The sequence below is a fragment of the Scatophagus argus genome, chromosome 6 (genome assembly GCF_020382885.2).
Source record: "Scatophagus argus isolate fScaArg1 chromosome 6, fScaArg1.pri, whole genome shotgun sequence".
Classification (NCBI taxonomy): Eukaryota; Metazoa; Chordata; class Actinopteri; family Scatophagidae; genus Scatophagus; species Scatophagus argus.
The window spans coordinates 14,693,925-14,721,538 of NC_058498.1; the positions used below are offsets into that span (position 1 = coordinate 14,693,925).

General features: G+C 42.2%; 1 protein-coding gene across 4 annotated transcripts in view; it reads left to right on the top strand.

Moving 5' to 3' along the window:
• The window catches only part of tle2b (TLE family member 2, transcriptional corepressor b), a 77,792-nt gene that overhangs the window by 19,552 nt on the left and 30,626 nt on the right, over positions 1-27,614 (top strand). For all 4 annotated transcript variants that reach the window (XM_046390551.1, XM_046390552.1, XM_046390553.1 and 1 more), the window contains one exon: positions 14,364-14,408. In XM_046390551.1, the coding sequence (XP_046246507.1) occupies positions 14,364-14,408 (45 nt within the window). The remainder of the gene's footprint in view (positions 1-14,363; positions 14,409-27,614) is intronic.

The following is a 27,614-nucleotide window of genomic DNA, read 5'->3' on the forward strand; positions in this document are numbered from 1 at the left end:
AAAGAGAAGGATTTTTCAAGCTGACCTCATTTTATAAAAATATCCTCAATTTGCTTTTCAAAGTAGCAAAAAAATATGAGAAGAAACGTGCACATAAATATGATACAGTGCAGAACACACACAAAGAAAAACCTCTTCATACCACAGACTTCTCACAAACACCCACTTCTCTAATCTCAGGCACTCCCCATTTTAGCTGTGGTTTCACAGAATTACTGTGTGGAACAAACAGCCCAGACAAACATCCACCTTCTCCATTGCAAATCCTCACCACCTGATCTTATACAATAGGAGGGTTGGTGTGCCAGATGCAGTTCCCTGCCTTTCCTCAGACAGGGACAACAGATGATATTTGATCTTGAACTTTGTGCACATTAATTGTCATGGCCTTTGTGACCACTGCGCCATTGGTAAAGTAAGGAGGGGGAGGAGCAGAGTATCTTCTGCTTTATGCCTAAGTTCAACACTAGGCTTTAACAGTTCCCTTTGGCAGGAGGTCAGGGAGCTGCAGATACAGATGATGTATCCATGTAGGTTAGCATGGCACATGGTTAACACTCCAGGCTATAAGAATCGTGCTGGGGCTCACTGTGTTGCAGTGGATAGCTAACACAGTGCTATGCTACTTTATAGGCATGGCTCAGAAATGAGAGGGAGGGAAAGAGGGAGAGAAAATGAGAGGGAGGGGAGTGAAAGAGAGGCTCAAAGGGAAAGATAGCTTGAGAGAAAAAAGGCTCAGAGAGTGTCAGACAGAAAAAACAGGGAGCTGCTGAGGGAGGGAGGGAAGGACACAAAGGGAGGCAGAGATAAAGAGAATAAAAGAGGAGAGGCAGAGAATGATAGAGGCAGAGAGATACAGAGGGAAAGAGAGAGCGAGAGAGTGAAAAAAAAATGCTGAAAAGAAATGAGAGAGATGAAATGAGGAAAGAGAGATACCAGGGGACAGAATTGCAGAGGAGAGATGGAGGGTGAAAAAAAAGATGCTGTGAAGGGATGAAATGAAGAGAGTGAGAGAGTAAAAAAAAACCAAAAAAAAACACAGAGTGCAGGAGAAAGAGATAGTGATGTGTTTGTGTGGGGGGGCGTGAAATGAAAGAAAGAGTGGTGGAGAGGGAAAGAGAGAGAGGTTGCATGCACAGACACGTAAATAATGTGAAGCAACAACGAACTCGGTGCGCCCACAGAGGAGATAACCCAGAAGGCTATATTTAGCTCGTTAGGCCTGTCATCCACACTGAGGCCTGTTTCCACAGGCTGGGGCTGTGCTCACCACGCTGCACTGCTCCTGCTTTACTATTCATCAGTTTTAAGCTCTTTAAATACTAGGGTGAAGGGTTAGAAAGTAGAGAGATGGTTACAGGACTGAAACATGTGGCATTTATTTCTGAACTTGAACACGTTAACACCCACAAAACGTGACAATTAAGAAACAATGCATTTCTTTCTTCATTGTTTGTTTCTCCCGAGGAAAACACCGGCCTAAATACCTTAAGACAGTATCTTTACGTTAAAATGCCAATGACCTCTCGTGGCCATAGGGAGCAAAGGAGGGAAGGACTGTGAGGTTTTTACAGAGGCAGCAAAGGTACAAAGCCTGAGTGGTTCAGTTGGTCGAGAAAACATTGGATTTTGATAATTTTCTGACAGACACCCAACGCCGGTTTCTTTTAACCATGTCCATGGCTGTTTCCTAACCTTAACCAAGTACTCATTTTATTCCAAACCACATCTTTTCCCAACCCTACCAAAGCCATTTTTGGGCCTAAACTTAACCAGTCCTCAACTGTAACAATGTCACATCAAAAAAACAAACAAACAAACAAAAAAAGGTCCTTCCATCACGTCAGACTAAAAAAATGCATGCATTGTTCTGGATGACAAAAAGGCCTGGCTCGCAATCATCCCATAGGTGTTCGGTGGGGTTGTGGTCAGGGCTCTGCGTGGGCCAGTCAAGTTCTTTCACACCAAACTATTCCAACCATGTTTTTATGGACTTTGTACACTGCGGCACAGTCATGCTGGAATAGAAAAGGGCCTTCACCAAACTGTTGAAACAAGATTGGAAGCATAGCACTGCTCAAAATGTCTTGTTATGCTGAAACATTAAGATTTCCCTTCACTTCAAGTAAGAAGCACAGCCCAACCCCTAACAAATATCCCCATAAAGAGGTGTGTCTGGATACTTTTGTCTATACAGTATATTTATCACACATAATCTATAAATTCTTTGGAGGCAAATACCTGACAGTCCAATGAAGACGTGTAGTCTTCATTGGAGTGCTGGACCTTGTTAAAAACTGACTCTAACCCCAGTGCTCCAGATCTTATTTTCTGCTAAGCTAACCTATTCAGCTATGTGTCTGAGAGGTACAGTTTTCATATGTCACATTTTGTCATATTAGTGATCTTGCGGCTAATAGGGGTGAACAGAGGTAATAGTACCTAAGTAGAAAAGACTGAAAACATCCCCACTACCTTTTACTATGTTAGAAGATGTTACACTAGCAAAGCAAAAAGCTGAAGTAAGCCAATAAGTGTGGTAATACTGAGCTGTACTTTTCTACCAGCCATCATGTTTTAAAAGAGTTAATTTCACCGTGTTGCTAGTTATCTCCTTATGCCATGGAACTTTTCAAAGTCGGGAAGTTTGTTTTTCCTCGCATTTTGCTGCTTATATTCTATAGCTGGCAATGAGAACATTTTACACATTTCACGCTGGGAGAGATGATGCCATAACCCTCTCAAATTACTCCCATCCATGGAGCGTTGCTGCAGAGCCAGGTTTGGATATAGTGTTTTTATAGTGTTTGGCAGACCCACTCCCGCTCTCTGTGTACTTTTGGATGGAGTATATGTTTTATAACTGCTGTAATAGACTCATTTCTTTGTATGTGTAGATAGACATTGGCTGTGTGTAACTTCAGTGGTAGCTGCAAACACACCAATATCAAGTCGCACACATTGAGATTGTCTGTGGGCGTCTTGCTTTTTCTCCTGCTGTTGTATTTATAATTCATGGCTCTCAGACTTCACCGCTCTCCTGGAATTCCACTGGGTATTTTTAAGGTTGCATTGTAGCCCCGGCTAATCAGGAGGCGTAGACGTGTCCGTCACATGCTTACACACAGCGAAAGCAAGTCTCTCGCCTGCAGAGCCGTGTTCACCCCTGCTGGCCAGAGGCTGAATCTTGCAGAGAGGAGATACACAAGCACGAGGCTCAGTGGAATGTGAAAGGAGAGGAGATAAAGTCTTGCATCATAAAAACCACAAAAGAGAACATTTTAGCACAGTAGACTGTTGAAGACCTGCTGGCCAAAAGTGAGAAAACCTTTATGATAGACTTAAGGATTTACAATTAAATATATGTTAAAGTTCAGTCACTGCCCTGATTTTCTCCATTTTTTTCTTTTTTTTTGGTAGGATTAAATGTCTTCAGGAAGCTTTTTTATTTCCTCAGTCTGCAGCTTTCATCTCATTCCTACTGTCAAACACAAGACAAAAACTCTTATGGGGGAGTGGACTGCACAGGCCCTTTAATGTAAAGTATAAAAAAAGACATGTCTACTGGAGGGTGACAGCTCACAGTTGGGAATCACATTAGTTGGCCTCTCCATTGCTGCGTGTGTGTTTAAGTGAGGTACAGAAGCACAGCAGGGGGCTGCTGTTAATGAACAGCCATGCTGCTGGCAAGAGACAAAATATTGTCGCTTCAAATTTTAGGATAGAAAATAATGACATAATGAAACGTGATATTAAATTGCATCTGACCATATTTTCACTTCTGTGAGTCTGTGGCTCGTCGAATAGGGAGATGTTGGAAGTGCCATTTTGTTTCGTTTTAAATCTCTGAATCGTGGTCACTGGTTTGGAGGTCGTTCGAACCGGGCCAAAGTGTCAGTATCTCATTTAAGTAAGACAACGGAACCAATGCAAATCGACTGATCATCAAACTCCCATCATCTATAATACACTACATATACAAAAGTATCCAGACATACGTCTTTATGAATGGAGAAGAATTCCCACAGAAACGCTGCTCTTTACCTAACACTGTGTAACACTGGCCCATAACAGGACAACTGTGGTTACCACTACTGATTATAATATTTTTACTTCCTGCTGTTGCTGCATGATAAATTGTCTTAATTGATTCTTTGCTTGAAAGACTTTTACTGTAAGCCTCTTGCAGATGCAGTTTATGAACCGCATGTAAACTGTAAATTTATTTGGACTTAATAGTACAAGTTATAGGGCGGCACGGTGGTGCTGTGGTTAGCCCTTTTGCCTCACAGCAAGAGGGTTTGAATGCCGGTCTGGGTCCTTCTGTGTGGAATTTGCATGTTCTCCCTGTGCCTGCGTGGGTTTTCTCTGGGTACTCTGGCTTCCTCTGAGAAAACATCTGAGAAAACATGCACATTTGGTTAACTAGCTACTCTACATTGCCCCTAGGTGTGAGTGTGTTTGGGGATGTCTGTCTTTGTGTGTCCAGGATGTACACCGTCTCTCGCCCATAGTCAGCTGGGATAGGCTCCAGCGGTATAGAAAATGGATGGATGGATTACAAGTTATAAATCTTGAGCTTAAATCAGGCGATATGATTGGTTGTTGGCTTTTGTATAACAGTCGTATATAACAGTCTAATTCCTTTACTTGGTTCTGTGTGTACTCACCTTGCATTTAAATATGTCTGACTTGCATCTTTCGTATCTGGGCGACACAGTCAGACATTTACAGGTAAAGTACATTTCACAATTTTGTCCTTTAGAAGTACTACAAAATGGAAATGTTGAAGACCAACTTCAGCCTTCGTGGTGGCCTAACTACGGATGGGTGAATTGACCGGTATAGCTTTATCTTCAGGAGAAAATACACTTGCTACTGAAGCTAAAAAGCCTGAGTAAAGTGGAAGTTGGCAAACAGTTTTCAGAGACATCTTACTAACGCTCTATCCCTACTGTCACTGAACACTAACCACCCTACCTGATTGCATGATTAAAACTTGATGGATATAACAGGACTGCGGTTATAAGGCTGAACTGGCAGGCTATAGCCGAGATTAAGCCAACAGGGAAGCAGCAGGTTAAGTTAGGTCTCTGAGCTAGTTTGTTACATAGCAGCTGCGTCCTTTTAGGTAGCCAGGAAGACCTACTATTTCTATTGGAACGGCAACACTTAATGTTTTAACTTGTTAACAAAAAGAATTGACATTGGGTCGAATAACACTCCTCAGCAGTGATTCAACACAGATTATCACATATTTTGCTTAATATTTTGTGTTTAGTAGTATTATATGGCTTCGATTTTATATATTCCATCAAAATTCCACAAAATACCATCAGTAGTTGTATTTTTTATATTTATTTATTTATTTTATTTTTTTTTAAATTTGTATCAGGTATGTCTTTGGCCTGCCAGCAGTCATTTGTTGGAACATTGTGAGCATGTGTGTGTTGTGGTATGTGTGTGTGTGTGTGTGTGTGTGTGTGTGTGTGTATGTGTGTGTATATATATGTATATATATATATATATATATATCAGTGTGTATCGTCCATTCAGTACACCCCCTCAGGCAGAGAAGAAGTGTGTGTGTGTGTGTGTGTGTGGATTAATGCTCTCAGCCTCTTACTGTGCTCCCAGCTCATCTGTCTGATTCAGGCTGACACACTGTGTTCTCTTCAGCAACATTACAGTCACAGACTGCTTGAGGAGGGAGGGGTCAGAGAGGAGGAAGAAGAGAGGAAAAAAATGAAGAAAGAAAATAGAAGTAATAAGGGAAGTGAGGAGAGAGATGGGGACAGTGAGATAAAGAGAAAAAGAGTGAGCAAGGCAGATAAAGATGAAAAAGAAATATGAGACAGGGCACAAGGGCATTGGCAGAGAGAGCAGAGAAAGTAAAAAAAAAAAAAGAAAAAAAAAACAAGGACATCGGCAAAAGAAAGGGAGAGGAAACACATCAAAGTCAAAAAGGGTGCATTTCTCTGCAGGACAGAATAAAGGAGATGGAGGAGAGGTTTACTAGACACAGGAGATGAAGAGAAAACCAAGAATGGGAGAAATAGAAGTAGAAATGAGACTGATGTAAGATAGCAGGAAGGAAAAGGGCCAAATCAGAATAGGGATTGCTCCTCTCTGAGCTAATCGTTACTCTGCCACCTGATAGTGGGAGTTGGCTAGGGGATTTAAGCAGGGCCAGATGAAGGGAAGGATTGAGTCTGTTTTAAGAGCCTTAAACCTGTCTGAACTGTCTGGAGCAGAAGAACCAACAGGATATAAAGATGGCCTCCCTCATGGTACTTACTGTACACAAGTGTTTATAGATTATAAACCCCATCAAATTCAAGGTCAGTGTTATCCAGTTGTTGTTCTGGCTCTCCCTCTGATGAAACTGGCTGCAAGCTGAAGCTGCAGTGAGACTGAATGTCTGCCATGACTGATTTAGTCGTCACCCGCTGACAGGACTCAGTGGAGAAGGCAGACCTGCTAACCTAACCTCTGATGTGGGTTAGCGCAGCACGCTAATAAATGTTTTAACATTGTTGTTGTTGTGTGTGTGTGTGTGTGTGTGGGCGTGCGTGTGTGTGTGTGTGGGCAGTCAGATGAAAGAGAGCTCACCCGAGAGACATCTATGAACAGTGCGTTTGTTGAGGTCTTTACACACACACACTCACGCACACACTCACACTCACACAAATGATGCATGCAGGAGTAAACACAAAGCGCTTGCACACGCGTATGCAGGACGCACACGTATCGTATGAATACAAACACACGTTAAAGTCATGCATGCACAAGTGTAGATTCACACGCACATAGACATACACACATGCACACAAATGTCCCATTTAGATAAATCACCTTGGATTAGACCCACTTCCTAAAGCTCATTTTTAAAGTCTGCCAGCGTTCTTCGCAGAATACACAGAAGAGAGAGAGAGAGAGAGAGAGAGAGAGAGAGAGAGAGAGAGAGAGAGTCTGGCACCATCGTCTGACACTCACTCAACACCGTGAGGGTGGAGGGAGGGAGGGGGTAACGAAAGAGCAAACACTCCCCGAAGAATGGAAGAGTGGAAAGAGGAGGGACACATGAGTGGGGAGAAGAAAGAAGCAGAACGAGAGGGGGAGAGCAGTTCATTGAGAGAAAAGCACGAATGCCTTTTGTCTGTCTTGCCCTGTTGATGACAGTGCAGTGTGTGTATGTTATTAGCAGCAGATAGACGTTGGATATGATGCTCAGAAGAGTGAAACCTTACACTGCGATCACATCAAACAAGAATTACACCGCAACCTCATTTATGGAAAGTAACCCACCTTCTGAGCTGATATAATGAGCCAAAAAACTGCCAAAAAAAAAAATAAATAAATAAAAGTTGAGCGATAATGATGGCAGTAAGTGAGATGGAGACTCTGCTGCACATCTCACAAGGTGTATGCAAGTGTTTTCATGTTTTCAGATAAAATTTAAACTGGAAATTGAAAACAGTTTAAACTTCCAAAGATTTTTATTCCCCTCAATTAGATATAAGCTTCTCTAGCAAATAGAGTTGTCAAAATTTTAAAAAAGTACACAAAGCCATTAGGTTTTGCAATGAACAGTTTTATACATGAGGAAATGTTTTGTTCTGAAGCTCACAGGCACCATTATTATTATGTCTTTTTCTGGAGATAGAGCACATAACAAGAGCTCAGTTCACATTTACCACAATTAATTTATGGTAATATCATTATTAGATGAATATAATATTTAAGGAGCAAAATCCATCCATCCTTCTGGGGTCGGGTTGTGGTGGGGAACAGGATGTTAGGGTCTTCTGGACGTCCCTCTCCTCAACCACCTTTTCCAGCTCCAGGCCAAATGAGATATGTGATCTCTCCAACAAGTTCGGGACTTAGCCTAGGTTCTCCTGCCAGTTAGACGTGCCCAGGAAGCGTTATAATCAGATGCCCAGACCAGCTCAACTGGCTTCCTTTGACTCGAATGAGCTGTTGCTCTGCTCAAAGCTCGGACTGTCTGCTACAACACCTGCATTACTGCTGACACTACACCGATCCGCCTGTCCGTCTCACTGTCCTGTCCATCTCACACGCACATATTTCACCACCACTCATAAACCAGACTCACTTAAACACAAGTCGAAGAGAACAATCCACCAGTTGTACCGCACTTTGCATTATATGCACTTAACAGATGTCATATGCAGTGTAAGGTACTGTAGATGCTGATGTGGATATTATATAATATCTCATAATAGTACTCTGGTAGTGTGTACACTTGTAATGTTCACAATTCACATAGGATGCACATGTATGTCCATATATGATCACATTTCTTGCTATAAGAAACCATTCTTATTTGACATTTACATTACATTTTTTACATTGCATTTAAAATATAAATATATAAATACACAGTCTCTCTCTCTCTCTCTCTCTCTCTCTCTCTCTCTCTCTCTCTCTCTCTCTCTCTCTCACACACACACACACACACACACGCACACACAGTCGTGTTTCCATCACTTTCACAGTCATTACATAGACTTACGTAAATTTCCTGGAGGCTTAACCACCACCTAATCATAACAGCAAACATTACTTGCATAATCCTAACCCTCACCATAACATAACCTTAACCTTAAAGCAAGTCTTCACCCTAATAGTAAATGATTTACGTTGTGTTGACCCTTGTGTTTTGTCCCCACAAGTAAGACAGGTCCTCACAATGTGACTATGTAAACAGATTTTTGTCCCCACCACCATAGGAGTACATATCCACACAAACACACACACACACACACACACACACATAAGCACAAACATAGAGCTGTCTATCCCTGCTCTCTGGGAGGGCATCACTGCGTGCTCTTGGTAAACGACGTCAATTGGCTTAGTGTCCCTGTGCTAGGTTTAGTGCACGCGTATACACACACACACACACACCACATGCACCTTTCAGTCAGCTACACACACAAAAGCCACATATATTAGAGATATTACCCACGGCGCTGAATAAGAACACAGTGACACAACAGAGGGATTATATAAGGCAGAAAGGGGGGGTAATTGTTGGTGGTGGTGGGGGGTTGGGGCAGAGAGGATGAACCTATTAACAAAGTCACTATAACGTCAAAATGCATACTGCACCACTGCAATTTCAACTGTGCATGCAGTGTGGTTATTATAATACTACAGTCTAGACCTGTCATAGTACGACTACTGTACTCAAGTCTGAATGACACACATTATCACAGTGTTACCTGCTGTATGTTTCAGTATTTAGGTCTATGGGCTAAAATTAAACTTGCTTGTTAAGCGTTTGCTTTCACTCTGAATGAGACAAAACAGGAGTAGTAGTCTTATCGTAATTATTTATATAGCATTTACATCTGAGTACTGTGCAAATATGAAGTTAAGTCAGCCAGGTTAATTGGTCACGTGATAGCATCACAATTGGGTACAATTGTGCATCTCTTAAAGGTTCAGTTGTTCACAAACGAGGATGAGCCGGGGTTTACCACTTTACCACTTTGTGAAATGCATAATTGTACCGATAGACTCAGGAACACCGAACACACAAGACCATTTCCAGTAAGCACAGTTCGACAGTAGCACAGTAAGACATTTTGCACAGCGCCACAACTTTTTTGGAATCACAGTTGTATATAAATCACAGAATACGTTGTGTGAATCTTCCTGTGTGCATTCATTAATGTCAAGACTCATCTGATTCTGTAGTACACGCACACACTCACAGACTACAAAGCACAGTTGTCACCACACTACAATCCAGACTAAACCCCCATAGAGTGTTGTCACTAGAGTGCTGTGCAGACTGCACAAATAGTACAATAGTCACTTCACTGCTGTCTAGCCTACACCCACAGGACAACTGCTACCACATTTCAGTCACTCAGTCTTCTCCTTTCTGCCTCTTCAAAGGAAACCCTGACTGGACCACTTAGCTGTGGAGCTGAATTTGTTGTAATGTTTAAAGAGCACATTTTTAGCCGGAGCAACTTTAATACTGGACGATATGGACAAAATTGTGCATTACAAGAGTTTGGTTAAAAATCCTGAGATTGTAACGCTGCTCACAGCCTGATGATCTCTGCTTTGTTGTCTTTAGACTGCATGATTTAAGTCCCAGCAAACGAATGGCCTTCCAAACTGTTTTGTGCTGTCTTAAAGGTGACACTGTTTTCTGTCTGACCTCACTGAAAGGAAGCAAACGAAGAGGAAATGATCCTGCAGGGACCCACAAACCATCACAATTTGATATTGTTATCAGTGATAGTGCAGCAGCTCTGTAGTGGAAGTACAGTGAGGGGCATTAGGACATAATGCAGTGAATAACCTCCTGTTTACACTTGCATATTGCCCAAAACGTGGACGGATAATTCATACATCCTGTGTTCGTGTGTTCTCTAATCCTGATGGATCAGTGGTGGGAAAAAAATGTATTGCTCAACAAAATGGACTTAAAAGTAAAACCGCTCATTTTGCAGAGTGGTGGCTGTGAAAGTTCTAGCATTTTATTCTATTCTTATCTAGTAATACATGTGATGATATAAGGTATGTTTTCCATCCATTTGTAGTACCTGTTAAGAGCATTTTATTAGTAGGTAAAGTGAAAAGTACAATGTTTTCCTTTGATTCAGAAAGTAGCAGCATATGGGAATACTCAAGTTGAGTATCACAAAATCAGCATCCGAGTAAATGTACTTGGTTGTGTCCCACCACTGCCGACTGGGTACACCGTGCAGAAGATTTATTAGACCATTTAGACCAATGCTTTACTCTTGCTGTCTGCCAGGTATTTTCAAGAATCTGTGAGATGCATAACTGAAGAAAAACTCAACACACTTTTAATGGCTGTAGAATGCATTGACATGAATTGCATTTTTTATTAAACAGTCTCAATGAAACTTGACAGAATAAAACTGAACACTTTCTCACTGAGTCCGCTGACTCACAAGAATCAAAGCTATTTAACTTTTGCATTTGCTACAGAGCAGAGTTCCCATCATACCTTTATTGCATTCCTTTTCATAATATTGTGCTGTTTATGTACAGTTCAGCCTCTCATTTTAAGTCCAGGGTGGTGAACTGTTGCTCAGGCCAGCTGCAGAATTGCGTTGTGTTGTAACTTGCAATGTTGCATTCAAATCCTTTGGCCCTGGTGGTTGTAGGTGGGGGGATGGGGAGTGAGGGTGAGGGTGAGGGTGAGGGTGGACTAAATGAAAAGAGAATGTTGGAGAGGAGAGAATGAAAGGGGAGCGAGTGAAAAAGAGAAACGGACGGTAATGACAGAGAGGTGCAGAGGCCGGTGGGAGAGATGGAGGGAGAATTAATAAGGAGAGAAAGACGGGAATTGAGTTAAAAAGATGGAGGAGGGCTGAGGTGATGTGTAATGATGGAGAGGTGATGAGAGAGGCTGATGAGAGATGGAGGGAGAGAGAGGGGGAACAAAGAGAGATGTCACATATCTTTCATGTTGAGAGGGCTGGAGGAGAGGCAGACATGGAAACACAAAGAGCTAACTGAGGTATATGTGTGTGTGTGTGTGCGTGTGTGTGAGCACGAGCACTCTAAATGCGCTTGCTCTTACGTGTGCGCATACTTGTGTGAAGTGCGTGTGCGTTTTTACATGTCAAAGAGATTCATGTGACGACTGTGTGTTGCGTGCGTGAAAACCCATTTGTGTGTGTGGCGGTCTGTCCGTGAGAGAAGTAAAAAAGGAAAGAAGACAGAAATACACAGAGGAGGTGAGATCGACAGAGGGAGAGGAAGGAGAAAACACAGATACAGCACTCGACGAGGACAAGAGAGAGTGCAAATATAAGAAGTGAGCGAGCCAAGCGGAAAATGGCAACAGAGAGAGAGAGAGAGAACATAAAGGAGAAAAAAGAGTGATAGAAATGACTTAGAGGAGGAAGAATTAGAGAGTTAAGAGGGGGCTGAGTGTAAAGCACAGAGACTAAAATGATACAGCAGATAGACAAAAACAAAGAGAGCCAGAGAACAACAGACAGAGGAGGACAGAAAGAAGGATAATTGGCAAGAAAGACAGGAGCAGCGAGCGAATGCACAGGAGGGAGAAGGTGACACATAGCAGAGACGGGACGAGAGGCTGACACCAGAGGAACGGCACAAAGTAAAATAGATTGAAAGGTGTTGTTGTTGTTGTTTTTTTATCGTCCACCATAACGACCCCCGTATTAACGTTTTCTTATCTGAAACCTCTATTTGACAAAAAATGACTCAATAAAGATCGCAGTCAAGGCTTAAAGAAACCTGCAGTGATTGTCAGTGAGTGACACGCTTCAGTGTTCGGTCCTTCCCCGACCGCTTCTCCGAGACCTTCTGCAGTAATGTCACTTTACATCTCCCTGTTGCTCCTGGAGGACAAGGTTAGTTATTCTAACTACCTACTAGAGATCCCATTCAAGCACACAGAATTCAGCTCTGGTCTCACTCTCCGAGACCCATGTGTAATATGTACTTGGGGAAAAAACTGACTTTGCCACTGAAGCAGTAAAATATGTCAGAGCATGTCACCACCAGTGAAACAGCACATAAAAGTGTACTGAAGTCCTTCAGGCTCTGCCCTCGTGAGTTTTATTAGATCTGTTTGTCTCTTGTAGGTCTCACTGCTAATCAACTGTAAACGCAATTTCTTTTTACATGTTTCATTATTTTTTAGCAATTGGTCTCATTCATTTTTGTTTCATTCTCATATTTTGTGTAGTATAGTACTTTTGCTATATGTAACATAGTGAATGTCTGTGGTTTTGTACAGTATATGTAGTACAATAATGTGGAAACCATTTGTTTCTTTAGTTTGAATTATTACACTTACACACAATGTGAGCTGGCAGTGCAGAACTTAATTACGCCCGTGCCAATAAAGCAAATTTGAATTTAGATAGAAAGGTACATACATGGGTGGAAACAGACAAAGATAACAAGTGAGTGAAATGAGACAGGAAATAGAGCGATAGACTGAAATGGAGAGTGAAAGAACATCTGACAACTAAAAAATAAAGGAGGGGGATAACTATAAGGAGGGGTGATGGAAAAGACAGACTGACAGCCTCTGAAAGATAGAGATAGGAGTGAGAGGGAGGGACTGAATGAGGCAGGGAATAAATGGAGAAAGAGAGAGAGAAGAAAGCGATAGAGCGAAAATGGCCAGGAGAACACAGAGAGAGAGAGAGAGAGAGCAGTGTCTCGCTCTCATCAGTCAGAACGTTGCTCATCCGGCGGCAGAGGCTGCCTTTGTCACCATGACGGATCCTCGCTGTCTGCGTGCCGCTCGCCACCAACACCATTACAGCACATTACTGATGTACGCACGCGCACGGAAACACGCACAGAGGAGAGAGAACAACACATTCAGCAAGCACTCACATAACATGCAGGGGTGGTAGGAGGTTTGTACCAACACACACGCGTAGATTCAGATAGGAGCATGACTTGCTCGTGTGTTATATGATCTGGATGCACTATGTGGATTCGATTATTTTCATTATTATTTTGTCTACCCATGTTGTCTTATTCATATTGCCACTCCACAGATTCCAAAGACATTCATTATAAAAACAAACAACAACAACAACAACAAAAACTGCAAATACTCACGCCCAGTCCTGCTCCGACAGAAATGTGCTTTACTGTTCCTTCAATCCAGCAGTGATGTCACAGCATCCTGGAATACACGCACACATCACTGCAGCAATGTGCTGAGTTACGTTATTGCCGTATTCGACAGCATCGCATTGCATTCTGCGTCTGTGTTTCTCCTCGCATGGACAAGAAATACCAGGTTTAATAGGACCTTAGCTAATACAGACATGGACTTATCCTGTAGAAACACACACAAGCCCACACTGAAGAGAGTCTCATTATTCTGAAGGCCGCCATACATAGGTCTTCATAGGCACAGACACAGAGGCAGGAACACAACGCACTACACACACACACACACACACAGATTTCTGCTCATTTGGCAGTCGTGCATAGACTCAAATCGTCAAACTGTAAAATTCCCTTGCACACAAACATACACATGCTGAGACAGTGATCGCACATAACTCACACAAGATATAAATACCTCATTATCTATACACAGACACACACACACAAACTTGTTTTACTTTACATTCACACACACTCTCTCTCTATCTCTCCCTCCCATCACTTCACTGTCTCTTCTCTTGCTTTCATTAACACCACACTGACAAACAGCAGCATATGCAGCTACACTGAGCAGCAGATGTTCAATGGAAGATATTGTGTAAGTCTGAATGTTAATGTGTGCTGTGTCTAAAATGCTAACGATGCTCCTTCGTTTGCGTTTGTCTCCACAGTATTATGAAATGTCCTACGGTCTCAACATTGAGATGCACAAACAGGTAAGAAATACAGTACTCGGTATTTTTTTGTTCTTTCAGCTTGTATCCAATGCTTTCTGTGTGGAAGTTAAATTTACTGAGTAGGCGGGAGGAGGTGAATGTGTTATTGTACTCATACAAACAATGTATGCCAGTGTGTCATTTTGTGTGGGTGGGTTTGTACTAAATTATTTTCATTCCTGTCCTCATTTATATTTTGTATTCATGCCAAGTGACATCTGTGCATGTAAATAAGGTGAACGCATTATTAGAAACAGCTTTCATTAAAAGCTGCCTAGTATGACAAGGCTACAAGGAATAGCTTCAAAATGTACCACAGCATTTGGTCCTGTTTTTTCTGGTCACTTGGTGCACACTGTGTTGGTATGATGAAAGAGGATCTCTTCCAGCTTGAATTGCTTTGTAAGGATGATGAGTGGGGAAAAGAGTTGGGAGTCACTTTGGTCAAAAAGAAGAAACATGGCAAAGGAATTAATACTGATTTTGTTTTTCCTTTTCTTTTATTCAATAGACTAACAATGAGTCAGCAAGAGCAGCAAGCAGTTTCGGCACTGAGCAGTGGAGAGCTGATTTTATTAGTTTTAATAAGGGTCAGTGCAGAACACTGTAGTGTACCTCTCTATGTCTCTGTATGGAATATAAACGCAAGCACTGCTGCATAAAACAAGAGGATTACGGAAAAACAGTGTGTTTTCTGCACAACTATGATATTCCTATTGACTAAACATTTCTATGTGCACTGTCACTTTGGTTCTTAGAGAGCAAAACAAGTGACGGCTGCTGTAGGTGAGAGACGAAACAGTTACTGAAGTGAGGATCAGGTAGTAATAATACTATTAAAATGGCTGCTACAAACAACAACAAATTTATGTTTTACAGATGGTGACAGGCTAACTCACTCTAAATGTTGACAAGGCATAGCTATCTACAGCGTGGGATAGTGTGGAGTGGTGTGTGAAATCACCCACCGATGTAAAGACCAAATGGCAGGTAGAGGGTGATAAAAGAAGGTCACTGTAAATTGTGTATTGTTTCCATTTATCCTCACTGAAAGGACATTCTTGAATGAAGACATGTCAGATGAGCAGCATGCGTTCTCAGGAGCCTGTGACTGCTCATCACTCCTCACACTCGCTGCTAATTTGCTGTCTGGGTCACAGTGCAGGAAGGGAAGACAGAGAAACGGCAGACAGACAGACAGTCAGACAGCAGATACAAGGTCTGTTGACAGACTGTGCAGATGGACAGAATTATTATCTAGTTGAACAGCATCTTTCTCTGACTCCCTCTGTCTCCCCGTCCTTCTTAAACTTATCTGTCCGTCATGCTAACTCTCTCAGTTTTGTGGACTCAAGCACTGTCATGGAAGACAAGATGGGATTGGGTGTTTATTTCTCACATTTGCAATGAATAACCCAGCATACCTCACATATGCATTTAGAAGGAAGCTCATTGTTTGAAACCATCTTTGAAAACGCCTTCAAATGAAAGCCTCTGCACTTTAACCTCATAATCACTGTGTCATTTCATGAGCAAGGTAATTATAGCACAGAGACATCAAACAGTGGGTTTCTGTCCAAATACTTGCAGTGCAGCGCACACACTCACCCCAGGCTCCACTACTGGCTGACATGATGCCCAGTGGTTGAAGTTATGGATGATGCATGATGATTTTAAGAGACCATCGCGGTATATTTTGATTGATCAGTATCAGCTATATTATGTCTGATCCAGAAGCTGCTGTCAAGAATTATTACTGTACATTCTGTTACAACACAGGAACCTCTCATCTAATTCACATTTTTCTGAACAACAAAGCAAAATGAATTTGCATTTGTACCTCAGTGAAGAGTCTGTCCATAAACTTTTGCTGCAGCACTTCCAGGCTCTATGCGCAGTATCAGCTACTATGCAAATCAGCTCGGATCCCAGTTTCGTGTCAGCTGTCTAGGATTATGAGAGTAGGATGGGTGGCTGTTGTCAAACGAGTATTCAGGATTTAAAATCTAAAAAAACAGATTAAAATCCTGATCAGCTGCATATTGGCAAAATGATTATGATTGCCGCATCTGTAGATACTTGTGATATGATTCAGCTGGAGAAGTGATTATGTCTTGTGGCACCTTGATGTAAGGTAATATTTAATTTAAATGAAAACCGATAGATAGGATGGGTGATATGGAACATGTCAGTGTAACCCTTAAGGCTCCGGATTGACTTTGTGCCTCAATATGTTATTCGAAGCTAACGTTATTTGAAATTGCCCCCCTCCAGGCTCTTTATGTCAACATGTAAATGTTGTTGACTTGAAGCACCAGGCAAAATGCACAGAAATGTCTCCTTTAATTACATGAAGAGAATCTATTACGCGACCTTGTAGACATAACAAGGGAACAGAGATAAATAGAGATGGAAGGAAAGATACAGGCAGAGTTTGAAGAAAGACAGAGAGTGGGAAAGAGAGAGAAAATTGTTGGCAACAAAGAAGGACTGGACTGGACTGTCAGCTCTTGTCGCCAAAAAGAAGAAATGGACCGGGGTGCTGGCTGCACCTCTGAGAGATGGACAGAGGAGGAGGAGGCAGAAGAGGGAGATAGGTGGGGGAGATGACAGTGGGAGGCCAAAGAGAGAACAGCATGGAAAACAGGAAGAGAGGAAGGAGAGAGGCGGAGAAGGGGTGAGTGTTGGGGACGGCAGAAGGAAACCAAAAGTGAATGAGATTCAAAAAAAAGAGAAGTAAATGAAGAGAGAGAGGCCTGGAGTCAGGGAATATGAGAGAGAGGAAAGGTAGGAAAAAAAGCAGCAGGTAGAAAAGGAGCACGCGTGAAAAAAGTGATCCAGAGAGAAAAACAAGTGAGCTGGTAAAAAGGTTTAACAGCAGAGGCAGTAGGCGAGCCAGTGAGAGAGAAATATGAGGCCGACAGTGAAAGAGACCTTAAAGTATCGCTGATAGAAAGGAAGCGCAAGGGGAAATTGACAGAAATAGAATAAAGGCAAGAAGGGAGAGACTGAGCTTGATAGAATAAGAAATTGAGGAACTGGTTTAAAAAGAAGAATATCAAAAAGATACAGATAGTAAAAAGAGATGACGTAGGGAATCTGAGAGAAAAAGTCGATGAGGATAAACCACAAAGAAGAGAGGTTGTAGTTTAGACTGTGTTACAAAGGGAGAGCGGGACGAAAAACTGAGTGGGATGGTTTGGGGGAAAAAAGTAAGAGTAAGGTAATTTAGAAAAATGAGGACTTTGAAGATATAAGAGACCGCAAGAAGAAGAGAGAGCATGATGGAGAAAAGTGCAGTGGGAGAGTAAGGGAGATAGAAAATCAGAAAAAAGAAAAACGAGAGATGGCAGGGAGAGCTAATGTTGGAAAAAGTGTGAGAGCGGGGATGAGAGGAAAAGAGAGGATAGAGATTAATTGAACGGATGAAAGAGGAGAGGGTAAACAGGAAGGATGGAGCCTTTGCAGAGACAGATAAAGACCTCAGAGAACACATGAGGGGGAGAAAAGAGATGGAGATGAAAATTAGAGCCAAGAAAAGAAAAGCAGCAGAGGGAAAAGGAAAGAAAGAGGGAGGGCAGTCGAGAGAAAGCTATAAGAGAAAGATGAAGAGAGAGAGAGAGAGAGACATCAAGGGAGGGAGAGGAGCTTTGCGCCGCAGTGAGAAATAATGAATCATGAATAGATTTAACAGTATCTGCTCTTATTTCCTCTCCTCCTTCTCCTCTGTCTCCCCCCTCCAGCCTCCTCCTAACATCCTGTCGAGATCACTGCTATCGCCTCTCTCCCCTCACTGTCTCTTTCTCTAGCACACGCTCTGTCATTATCAGTGGCAGGGCCATCTCATGCCCCGGCATTAATTGAGCTGTAGCAGTCATCTCGTGCCTTCCTTTTAGCCTCTTTTGCTTTTTTTCCCCTTCACCATCTCTCTCTCTCTCTCTCTCTCTTTCTTTCATTCTTTAAATTTCACACTCGCTCTTTATCTTCGCCCCCTCCCTTACCCTCTCTTTCACTGTCTTGTGCTCCCTTATTTCCTTTCTCTTTCTCTCCCTTCATCTCTTCTTCTCTCTACCTTTCTCATTCTCAGATGATTTTATCTGAACTATATGAAGGCACAAAAAAGATATCCCCCTCTGCAACCTCCTCCTCCTCCAAGCTGTATGGATGCAGTGAAACACACACACACACACGCATGCATGCATGCATATGCCATCACATTATCTCCCTTGGTTCACTTCCATTATCATATCATAACATATCATGAATATACTATCTGCATCCCCTGGAGGAGTGAGGTAGGCTTTAAGGACTTTATGCTGCTCTCTGTGGTTGTTCTATATTCATTGATATAGCGCTTCTGGGGCCTGGATAGTTATTGCCTGTATCCCCTTGCTATGTACAGACACACAACATGTATATTCAGTGACTTTGTAATTCTGTGGACTCACTCAGGGATTTTCCATTGACACTTGTGGCCGCTTTGAGACAAACCATACCACACTGATTGGCGTTTCCATCACCAGTTCAACCTCCAGACAGGGGCCAGAGTCCGTCCAGGCTAACTCTAAATGTGCTACCGTGACATCTTGCCAACTGCGGCCAACCCGTGATGACCCTCCTTCTCCCACCTCAAACAAGAGTGCGTTGTGGTACTCATGTCTGGGCATGAAACTAGAGAAGAAAGAAAGACATTTTTAAAAGTCAGTGTGTCTTCAGCTCTCAGTTCTCTTGTAGTTTCTAACTGAATCTCTGTGGTTTGAAGTTCACAGAGTTTCTCTCTGTAGGAGTCTTGTTAAGTTACTGCTAGTGAAAACCTAATATTTCCAGATTTTTATTTATTTTTTTTTAGCTTCAAAATAAAAGTATTTAAATAACGCAATAACGTGGGAGTTTTATTGCAAAGATTTTCCACTGAATTAGATGAGTTTTGTTAGCAGCTTCATCAATAATACCACAGGGAGGAAGAGTGCAAGTGGAAACAGCCACAGTAGTAGTAGTGAGATTTTAGATGAGGAGCTGCAGTGGATCGTAAGTTGAAGACAGACCTTCAAGTGGGTAGCCCGGTTGTGATGGAAAATGCAAATCCCTGCTGTGCCGGGCTGACATGCTGAGTTACACCATGTTAAGCCAAGCCAGCACATGCGTATGGAAAAGCCCCAGCAGTGGTTACTGATACGTTGCTGTGCTGTATGTGTGGTTGGTGAATGGGTTGAAGCAGCTTTTGTAATGACAGCTGATTCTAGCAGCTGGACAACAGGATGATAGCGGAAGGTGAAGAAGAATAGGCTCTTTGTCAAACTTGTGTCCCACAAGACTTGTGACCAGAGTGCAGCCTTGGGAAAATATGAAAATATGGAAGGCAGGAAGTGAATGAAATATGCCTTTCCTTCCATCAGCAGCAAGCTTCAAAGGGTCATTAAACAAAGCACAGTGCTGCTCAGAGCTTCTAAGTGGCAGTAAGATACAAGCACAGCATTACCTAACAGCAGCTGAATGTTCTTATCTATGATCAGCGTACAGTTTTTGGTGCATTTCCTGTAGAAGTCTTCATAGGTTAAAAAACTTGATGTGCATAAAAGTAATCTTGAGGGGGATAAAAGCAAACTTGACAAAAAGGGACCCAAGGATAGTCTAAACCAATGCAAACAGTATAATTAGACTGGCACCAAAAAACCACATTTTGTCTTTTGAGGCTTACAATGGACTATTATCAGGAGCTGACAGGATTCTGCTTTGATCCATTCAGGTATTATACATATTAACTCTCCAGTCTTGCAGCATTAAAATGAGACGCTACCCAGATCTGATTAGGCTGAACATAGTTTAGATCCGCTTGCCCAGCCAGGTCTCCATTTCCCAGGTTCCACACATTCAAATCAGCCCACCACACCAAGTTGACTCATTCTGTTTCAAGATGTAAACAGTGAGTGTTTGGGGTTGATATCAGGGAAGATTAATATTAGAGATGATCTGATTAACTTGATACACACTGTAGTTGTAATTATTGAAACCTAATTGTTTGTCTTGTATGGTCAGCCACACTAATTAAAGGCACCTTTATGGGTGTGCAGGGTGATACCAAACTATAATGTTTTGTTCTAGTATGCTGAAATGCTTGCAGCAGACATATCATTGTTGATTACTGAACAGTGTGAGGGTTTGATGACAGGGAAGGAGTAATGTCTTGCTGTCTGCAAGGGCTGAATCTTTTGCAATGACACCAGATAGTCTGAGGCGGTAAACAGCCAAAATATGTAAGCACATGTATGATCCACACTATTCTACCTTCTGGCCTTGCAAGCTGAAATTACCTTTAGCTGTAAAAGATAGCATATCTCTCCATTCTGTCGTGTGGTGAAATGTGTATTTTGACGTGTGGCTGATTTTAGCAGTACGGTCCATTACTTCTTTGCTGGGATAGTGTCCCCCAGTAGACTCCCAGGGCCAGCAGGGAAGCTACTGTGGCAGCATTTCAATAACAGTGTAGGTAAACGTGTTTCTGAATGACTGAGTTGGGACCTGACAATGCATCACAAAAAAAGATGACTGTAATGCTTCATCCGTACAGTGGTGCTGTCGCTGCACCGTGCCCACTTCCTATCAGAAATAAACACCACATTTCAGTGTCTTAGTTTTGCCCAGAAAGGGAACAGCAGTGCAATGAATACCACATGGCTCTAGCTTGCGTTGCATCATTCATTTATTCTCCTCCTCAGCAGTCACTGCACAATCATATCACTGGAAACAGGAAAATCCCCCAATTTGGATGACTCAGTGTTGTTAATTCATTGTGATTGTGCGTGCACAACCATTAAGCTACTGCTTTTAAGTGTATAAAATGTCTTCCTGATTTATTTAGAAACCAATATACTAAGGACCCAAATAGGAGCCAGTGTGAGTCAGGCCTGTGTGGTTGCTGATTGAAATACTGTAGACTCAAAGGTTAAATTCCTTCAAAGTTGTGCTTTTTACGTAACGTCGCACATTGAACTGTGACACCAATTTAGCTTTTCGGGATAAATTCTTGATGTTAGGAAGCTGAAATTGTTGCATTTTTGTTTGCATATTAGTAGCCCAATGCGGCAGGATGTCAGGAAGGCTCCTGGGCAGCGAGGGTGCTTAATGAGAGATTAGACAGCAGAAACCTGTAGGGGCCCGTGTAGTTGAAAGCTGGGTCACAACTGAATTTTCAAAATAGTTCATGCTGCGTGATGATAGCCTTCTAGGTGGTTTGGACATGAGCAAGCTGCTGGAAAATGAAAGAAAATAGTGCTTATTTTTCAAATACTTTTATTTTGCTTTTCATTTAAACTCAGAAAAGTAGAGCATACGCAGGCAACAAGAACCCAATAGCCTGTGCATGAATTTAAGAAAAGTACACTGTTTAGTTCATACCACATACTCACAGAGCTCAACTGCTCGAAAGTAATTAAAAGTGCACACATTACACAATACTGTTAAAAACTGTACATTATTTGGCAAAACTCTGTCGCAGTCCATTTAAGTATGCCGTGTTTCTAAGCAGCAATTTTTCACATTTTTTTCACATTTTCAGCATAATTATGTCTCATTTCTCTTGTTCTCATTTGAATTATAATCTGTCAGCAGTAAAGTCCTGAATTGGACTCTCCTATAATTCTTATGATACTGAACTTACATATTCACGTTTTGTTCATGTTACTTTATCTTTTGCAAAATTTAGGTGTCCTATAAGTGTTTCAAATACTCTGCACCCACGTTATGAGTAAGCTCTCCATCATGCATAATATGCTTTAACTCAAATTAAATATTCAGATCATGTAAGCACCTCAAATATTTTGTTCATGAATAAACTCATAAAAAGTGTTTGAATTCCTTTACCTCTAAATGTAACTCTTTTTTTTTTTTTTTTTTTTAGTCCTCCGTAATAATTTAACAGGTTAACAGGCAGAAAGGTGGCCTAGCGATGCGATTGAACATCCCATTAGTGAAAGGTGTGAGTGTGTGTCAGTGTGTGCTTGAGCTGATGGTGAACCTCTAGCTGGTCACTGATTTTAAGCAATTCAGGGTAATGGCAGCATGAATTAAAAAAATTAAAAATGACCAGTGAGGAACTGAGTAAGTCACCTGGCGTTTTACTGAACGAGCAGCTCTGGTGTCAACTTTGCAACACCTGACCTCCACAGAAAGTCACTGAAATGAATACTAACCAGGTTATCACTGACATTATGTTTCTGTATTCACCACCATATGAATGCCAGGTTCACACACCACGGACGGGATATTATAAGAATCAGTGTTGGTATACGTACAGACATTACATACATTACAAGTACCAGAATGCTAGATAGAGAAGCACTGTGTCTCACACACCAGGCAGGATATTATAGGAAGCTGTGTTTGATAGTCAGGATGCTCAGCAGCCAGACTGTTTCCCCTGTGGACTCCTGAGGACAGATGAAGCAGCTGGCTGTCCTTCCTTCCTGCTCCCTCCTTTCATTTCACCACCACGCATATGAAGCCGAGGGTGTGTATGTGTGTGTGTGTGTGCGTATGTGCATAGTAAAGAGTGAAAGGCCCAGACTTTCTTTTATAATCTCTGTCATGTGATAATTGGTGTCATATAGCGAATAATGTTGGGATTATTAGCATTTTTAGCAGTCGTGCATTTACAGTCTAAATCGAGCTGAAAAGAAAGATATAAATTGGAACGAAAAGATGAGAACTTCTGTTAACAGAGTGAAGAAGTGGAATGAGAAAATGAATAAAACAGGAACATGGACTGAGGAAGATTAAGACAGGGTACAAACAAGCAGGAGAAGGAGATCACATGAGAGAATGTTTATCTGTTTGTGTTGTATGAAAAAGTGTGTGTGTGCATGTGCTTATCCTCCTGCCTAATTAGCCTGAGCTGTCTAGCCTTTTTATGCATGTGTTTGTGCTCGTGTGTGGTATGCGACGCGCACGCGTTGGTATATTTGGCTGAAGTTGTGACCCGAATCCTCATTTCTTCTGGGAGAGAGTGAACGAGACCAAGAAAGAAAGTGAGGGAAAGAGTGCAAGCAAGAGATGCCTTCATTTTCAACTCACCCCTTTGGTTTGTAATAGGATTGGGCTTTTCTCTCTTTGCCCCCTTTTTTTTCTCAATCTCACTCTTTCCATCCCCTCTGCCTCATCTTTTTTCCTTCCTGTCATTCCCTCCCTTGATAATCCCATGGTTGTGGTTTGAGTTTTTTCTCCTTTTTTTAACTGATTTTATTTAAAGGGCTGGATTAGGTTGAGCCTGTGTATGTGGGTCAAACAGAGCAGGCTTTGGAGAGGTCAATGACAGTGAGTGTGTGTGTGTGTGTGTTATGGTATATGTTTGCTCTCTCTGTGATCATTGGTGTATGCAGTCCCTCTCTGCACATGCTGCAGCATCTGTGCTCTGTATGTGTGCAGCTTTGATGTCTCTCCCTCTCATTCCCTCTCATAGTGTGCGTGAATGCCTGTGCATACATGTGTAACAGAGCTCATTTGTGAATAATGAGGCATACGGAGCACGATAGAGTGCGATATAACCCTTTAGGAATGATAGAAAATAAGTTGAGAGGAGAAAAAACAGGGAAAAGGAAGGAGAGAAAGAGGAGAGGAGAGAGAAAACGAGTGGTTAAATTCCCAGGGAGCTAGCCCTTTTAGCGTAATGGCTTTGTCACTCTGGCAGAAGGGCTCTGAGTAGCTGCACAGACTGTATTGGCTTATCGGAGAGTCTGCATGTCTTGTGTGTCTTCGTACATGTGCATGTATTTGATAGCAGCTGCATGTTCCACCATGTTCTGCAACCAGTGCTTGAACTGGAAAAATACAAGGTGCTGGTACCCTGATGGAGCAGCTGCACAGCATGTGACTTTTAATCCAGGTATGAGTGCTAAATGTCCCATGTGGAATGTGAAATCTGTGCATTAAAAATCATGAATAAATTCAGGAGGAGCATGTGCTTGATTACTTATTTCTTTTAAATCCTGAAATGTAGTAAGTTTAATTGATGGCCCAGAATTAATGTGCAGTATATTGTTGAAGGATAAAAGCTTTTTTGCCTCTTGTGGTGTGGCTAAAAAGATGACAATATGCTGACTGAAATGTCTCAACAACTACTCAATAGATTGCTGGGTTATTGTGTACTGATATTCATGGTCCACAGCATATTCATGGTTACTTATCTACTGAGATATCCCAACCTCTACGTGATAATTGGCACAGAACAAACATACACTGGGCGGCACAGTGGTTAGCACTGTTACCTCACAACAACAAGGTTCTGAGTTTGAAATGGATCTCCTCTTGTCTACTGCCCATAGGTGTGAACGGTTGTTTGTCTCTATACATCAGCCCTGTGATGAACTGGCCTGCCTCTCGCCCAGTGTCAGCTGGGATGTGCTCCAGCTGCCCTGCGATACCGCAAAGGATATTCGAAATGAAATCTGTGATAAGATAATCAAGATAAGATAAGATAATCCTTTATTAGTCCCATAACTGGGAAATTACAGTACAGTAGAATAAACAGTGGAATAATGGATTCATGGCTTCCACATGATGTTTTCCTAAAGAATTTCGGGCTCTACTGACGTTTCCTCTAGTGCCACCTTGAGTTTGGCAAATTTTGTGTGTGCAGCTAACTGTTGTCACAAAATTTGGTTGAAGCATTCAAGTTCTCTGCAGGATGAACTGGTGATCCCCTGACTTTTCATCTAGCGCCATCATCAGCGCAAAGCCTTTAATTTATCTAACACTTTTGTTACCAAATACCTTCTAAATTTATGACATTCCTATGAGCCTCGGCTCTATTTTGTGGGTGCACCTTTATCTAAAAGCACATTAGCATTGTCATCTTGAGCATCTTTACGTGCTGATGCTAGCTTTTACCATAATGCCTTGCTGTGCCTCATTACAGCCCTACAGAGCTGGTAGGATGGCTGCAGCCGTGCTCAGTCTTTTTGTGTTTTAGTTTCATTTAACATGTATCATTATAACATCTGCCACCATAGACAAGGCCATATTATACGGGTCATGTTTCCAACTGTGAAGGCAAATGAAATGTCATTTTGAAATGCTCAGTTGTAACACAGATAATACCTCCCTTGGTCTGATTTTTCACTGCAGCAGTTAGAAACAGGGAGAGTCAGTCAGTGAAGATCTCTTTTTTGATGGAGATTTCTCAGAGGCTTTTTTTTTTTTTTTTTTTTTTTTTTTTTTTTTTGCTTTTGGTATTCTGAATCACTCTCCAACAAGGATGTTTTTCTTTGTTTAGGGTTCTAGTTGTGCGTACTGTACCTGCCGTCAGAGGTATGGGTACTAATGTGGACAAAAATCTGATGTCTCTGGAAGCAGGACCAACCAGTTCAAGTGTTGTCTCTGTATTCCTGCACCACAGTATGTGCATGCTGTAGCACCTCAGACACAAACAACAATGAGATGCGTAACGTGTGTGTGTATATGGATATTTGTGCATGACATCCACATTTTTACATGCCTTTGCATGCATGTATATTATGCAGCCAGCTTCGCTACTCTGGCTACTTTGTGTCTGATTGCATTGCGGCTGATGTGAGTTTGAAGCTGTATGCAGTCTGTCGATGCAAGCTGGTGAGCTGGCACAGTGTGAATATGACTAATAGCTTAGTGTATTATATAGCCAGAGAGAGAGTGTGTGTGAGAGAGATCTAGTTGGTTGTAAAACTACAATCTCAGCTGTCAGTTGCAGATTTTGTCTCAGTCACGTGCCCTGCGAAGATTTCCTGTGTGTGCAAACAGTATGTGTATTTTTTTTAAAGTACACGTGTATTAGTGAATTATTACATGTGTGTGTACCATAAATCTGTGTCCTTACAGACAGGCCTATGCATGCGTTTTTGTGTGTCATATGTTGATAACTGTGCTGAATATCCAACAGTGTATTTATATGTCTGTGGTGTGTGTGTGTGTGTGTGTGTGTGTTGGAAGGGTAGAAGTGAGCTGTCTGTCTGTATTTTTCACTCTAAATGTTTCTGCTGGCTGGTCTGCTGTCTATCTTGTATTGTTACTGCACTGAAGGTTGAATGTGTGTCTTTATGTGTGTGCATGTGTCTGAAGAAGTGTGCGTTTGTATGGTTGTGTGTGTGTGCGTGTGTGTGCGCTTGTTGGTCTCATGCTGGGAGACTCTGCTTGCTGAGCACACAGCTCTTTGTGTGTGTGCTCTCGTCTGCTCTGTTTGGATTGGTTTTCTGTGTGCCCTTGTTGCTTTTGCGTGCGTGCAAAACTGTTTGTGGTGGCTTGTGTGTGTATTTGTGTGCACTAATCTGAGAGTGCATGTGTGCACATGTGTGTGCCTTTTAGTGTTTTTGTCTGTGAGTGTGTGTGTGTGTGTGTGTTTTAGAATTTGTGTGTGCTTTGCTGCTCCCCTTCCTCAGCCTCTCCCTCACGCTCTCTGTTTCCCTTCCTCCCCTTCCAGAATGGAGGGGCCATCAATCAGAGGCAAGGGGGATAGAGGAAGGGAGGGAGGGGAGGAGGAGGAGGAGGCGAGAAGGAGAGGAGTTGGCTCCGCGCCAGGGAAGAGGAGTTGGCATGCTGCCCAGAGGAGAGTGAGAGAAGGAGAGAGAGAGAGAGAGAAAGGGAGAGAGGGCGAAGACAGGAAAACAAGACTGAGCAAGAAAAGAAAAGAGAGGGAGGGAGATTGTGTGAGAGAAGCAGGGCAGAGGGATAGAGCAAGAAGGAGAAAGAAATGAAAGAGAATGAGAAGGAGGGCAGGTAGAGAGAGCAAAAGAGCACGGCCGAGAGCACTGAGCGAAAAGAGAGCATGAGGGGAGAGAGAGAGAAAGAGAGAGATACTGTGAAAGTGGAAAAATGAGCCAGCAGAAGAAGAAGGCTGATCACATGGAGAGAAAGAGGGAAGAAAGAGGGAGGTGGGGGAGTTGAAAGAGAGAAAGCAGGAATGGTTGTTTTTATTGAACAGCTCTGTGGCTGCAGCCTCAATCGGTGGGTGATTAGTACGTCATTGGCTACAAATATTTACCTTAAACTGTTCACAGAAGGGAGAGCAGTCCAATTAGAAAGCAAGGGACAGAGATAAGCTCCTGGATTGTGTGTGTGTGTGTGAGAGAGAGAGAGATGCACATACCCTGTAACTCTTTAAAATAAGTGAGGCTATTCGGCAGCTGTACACATGCAGTGCACATGCTGAGATGATGCTGAGGTGATGTGTTATATCAGTGA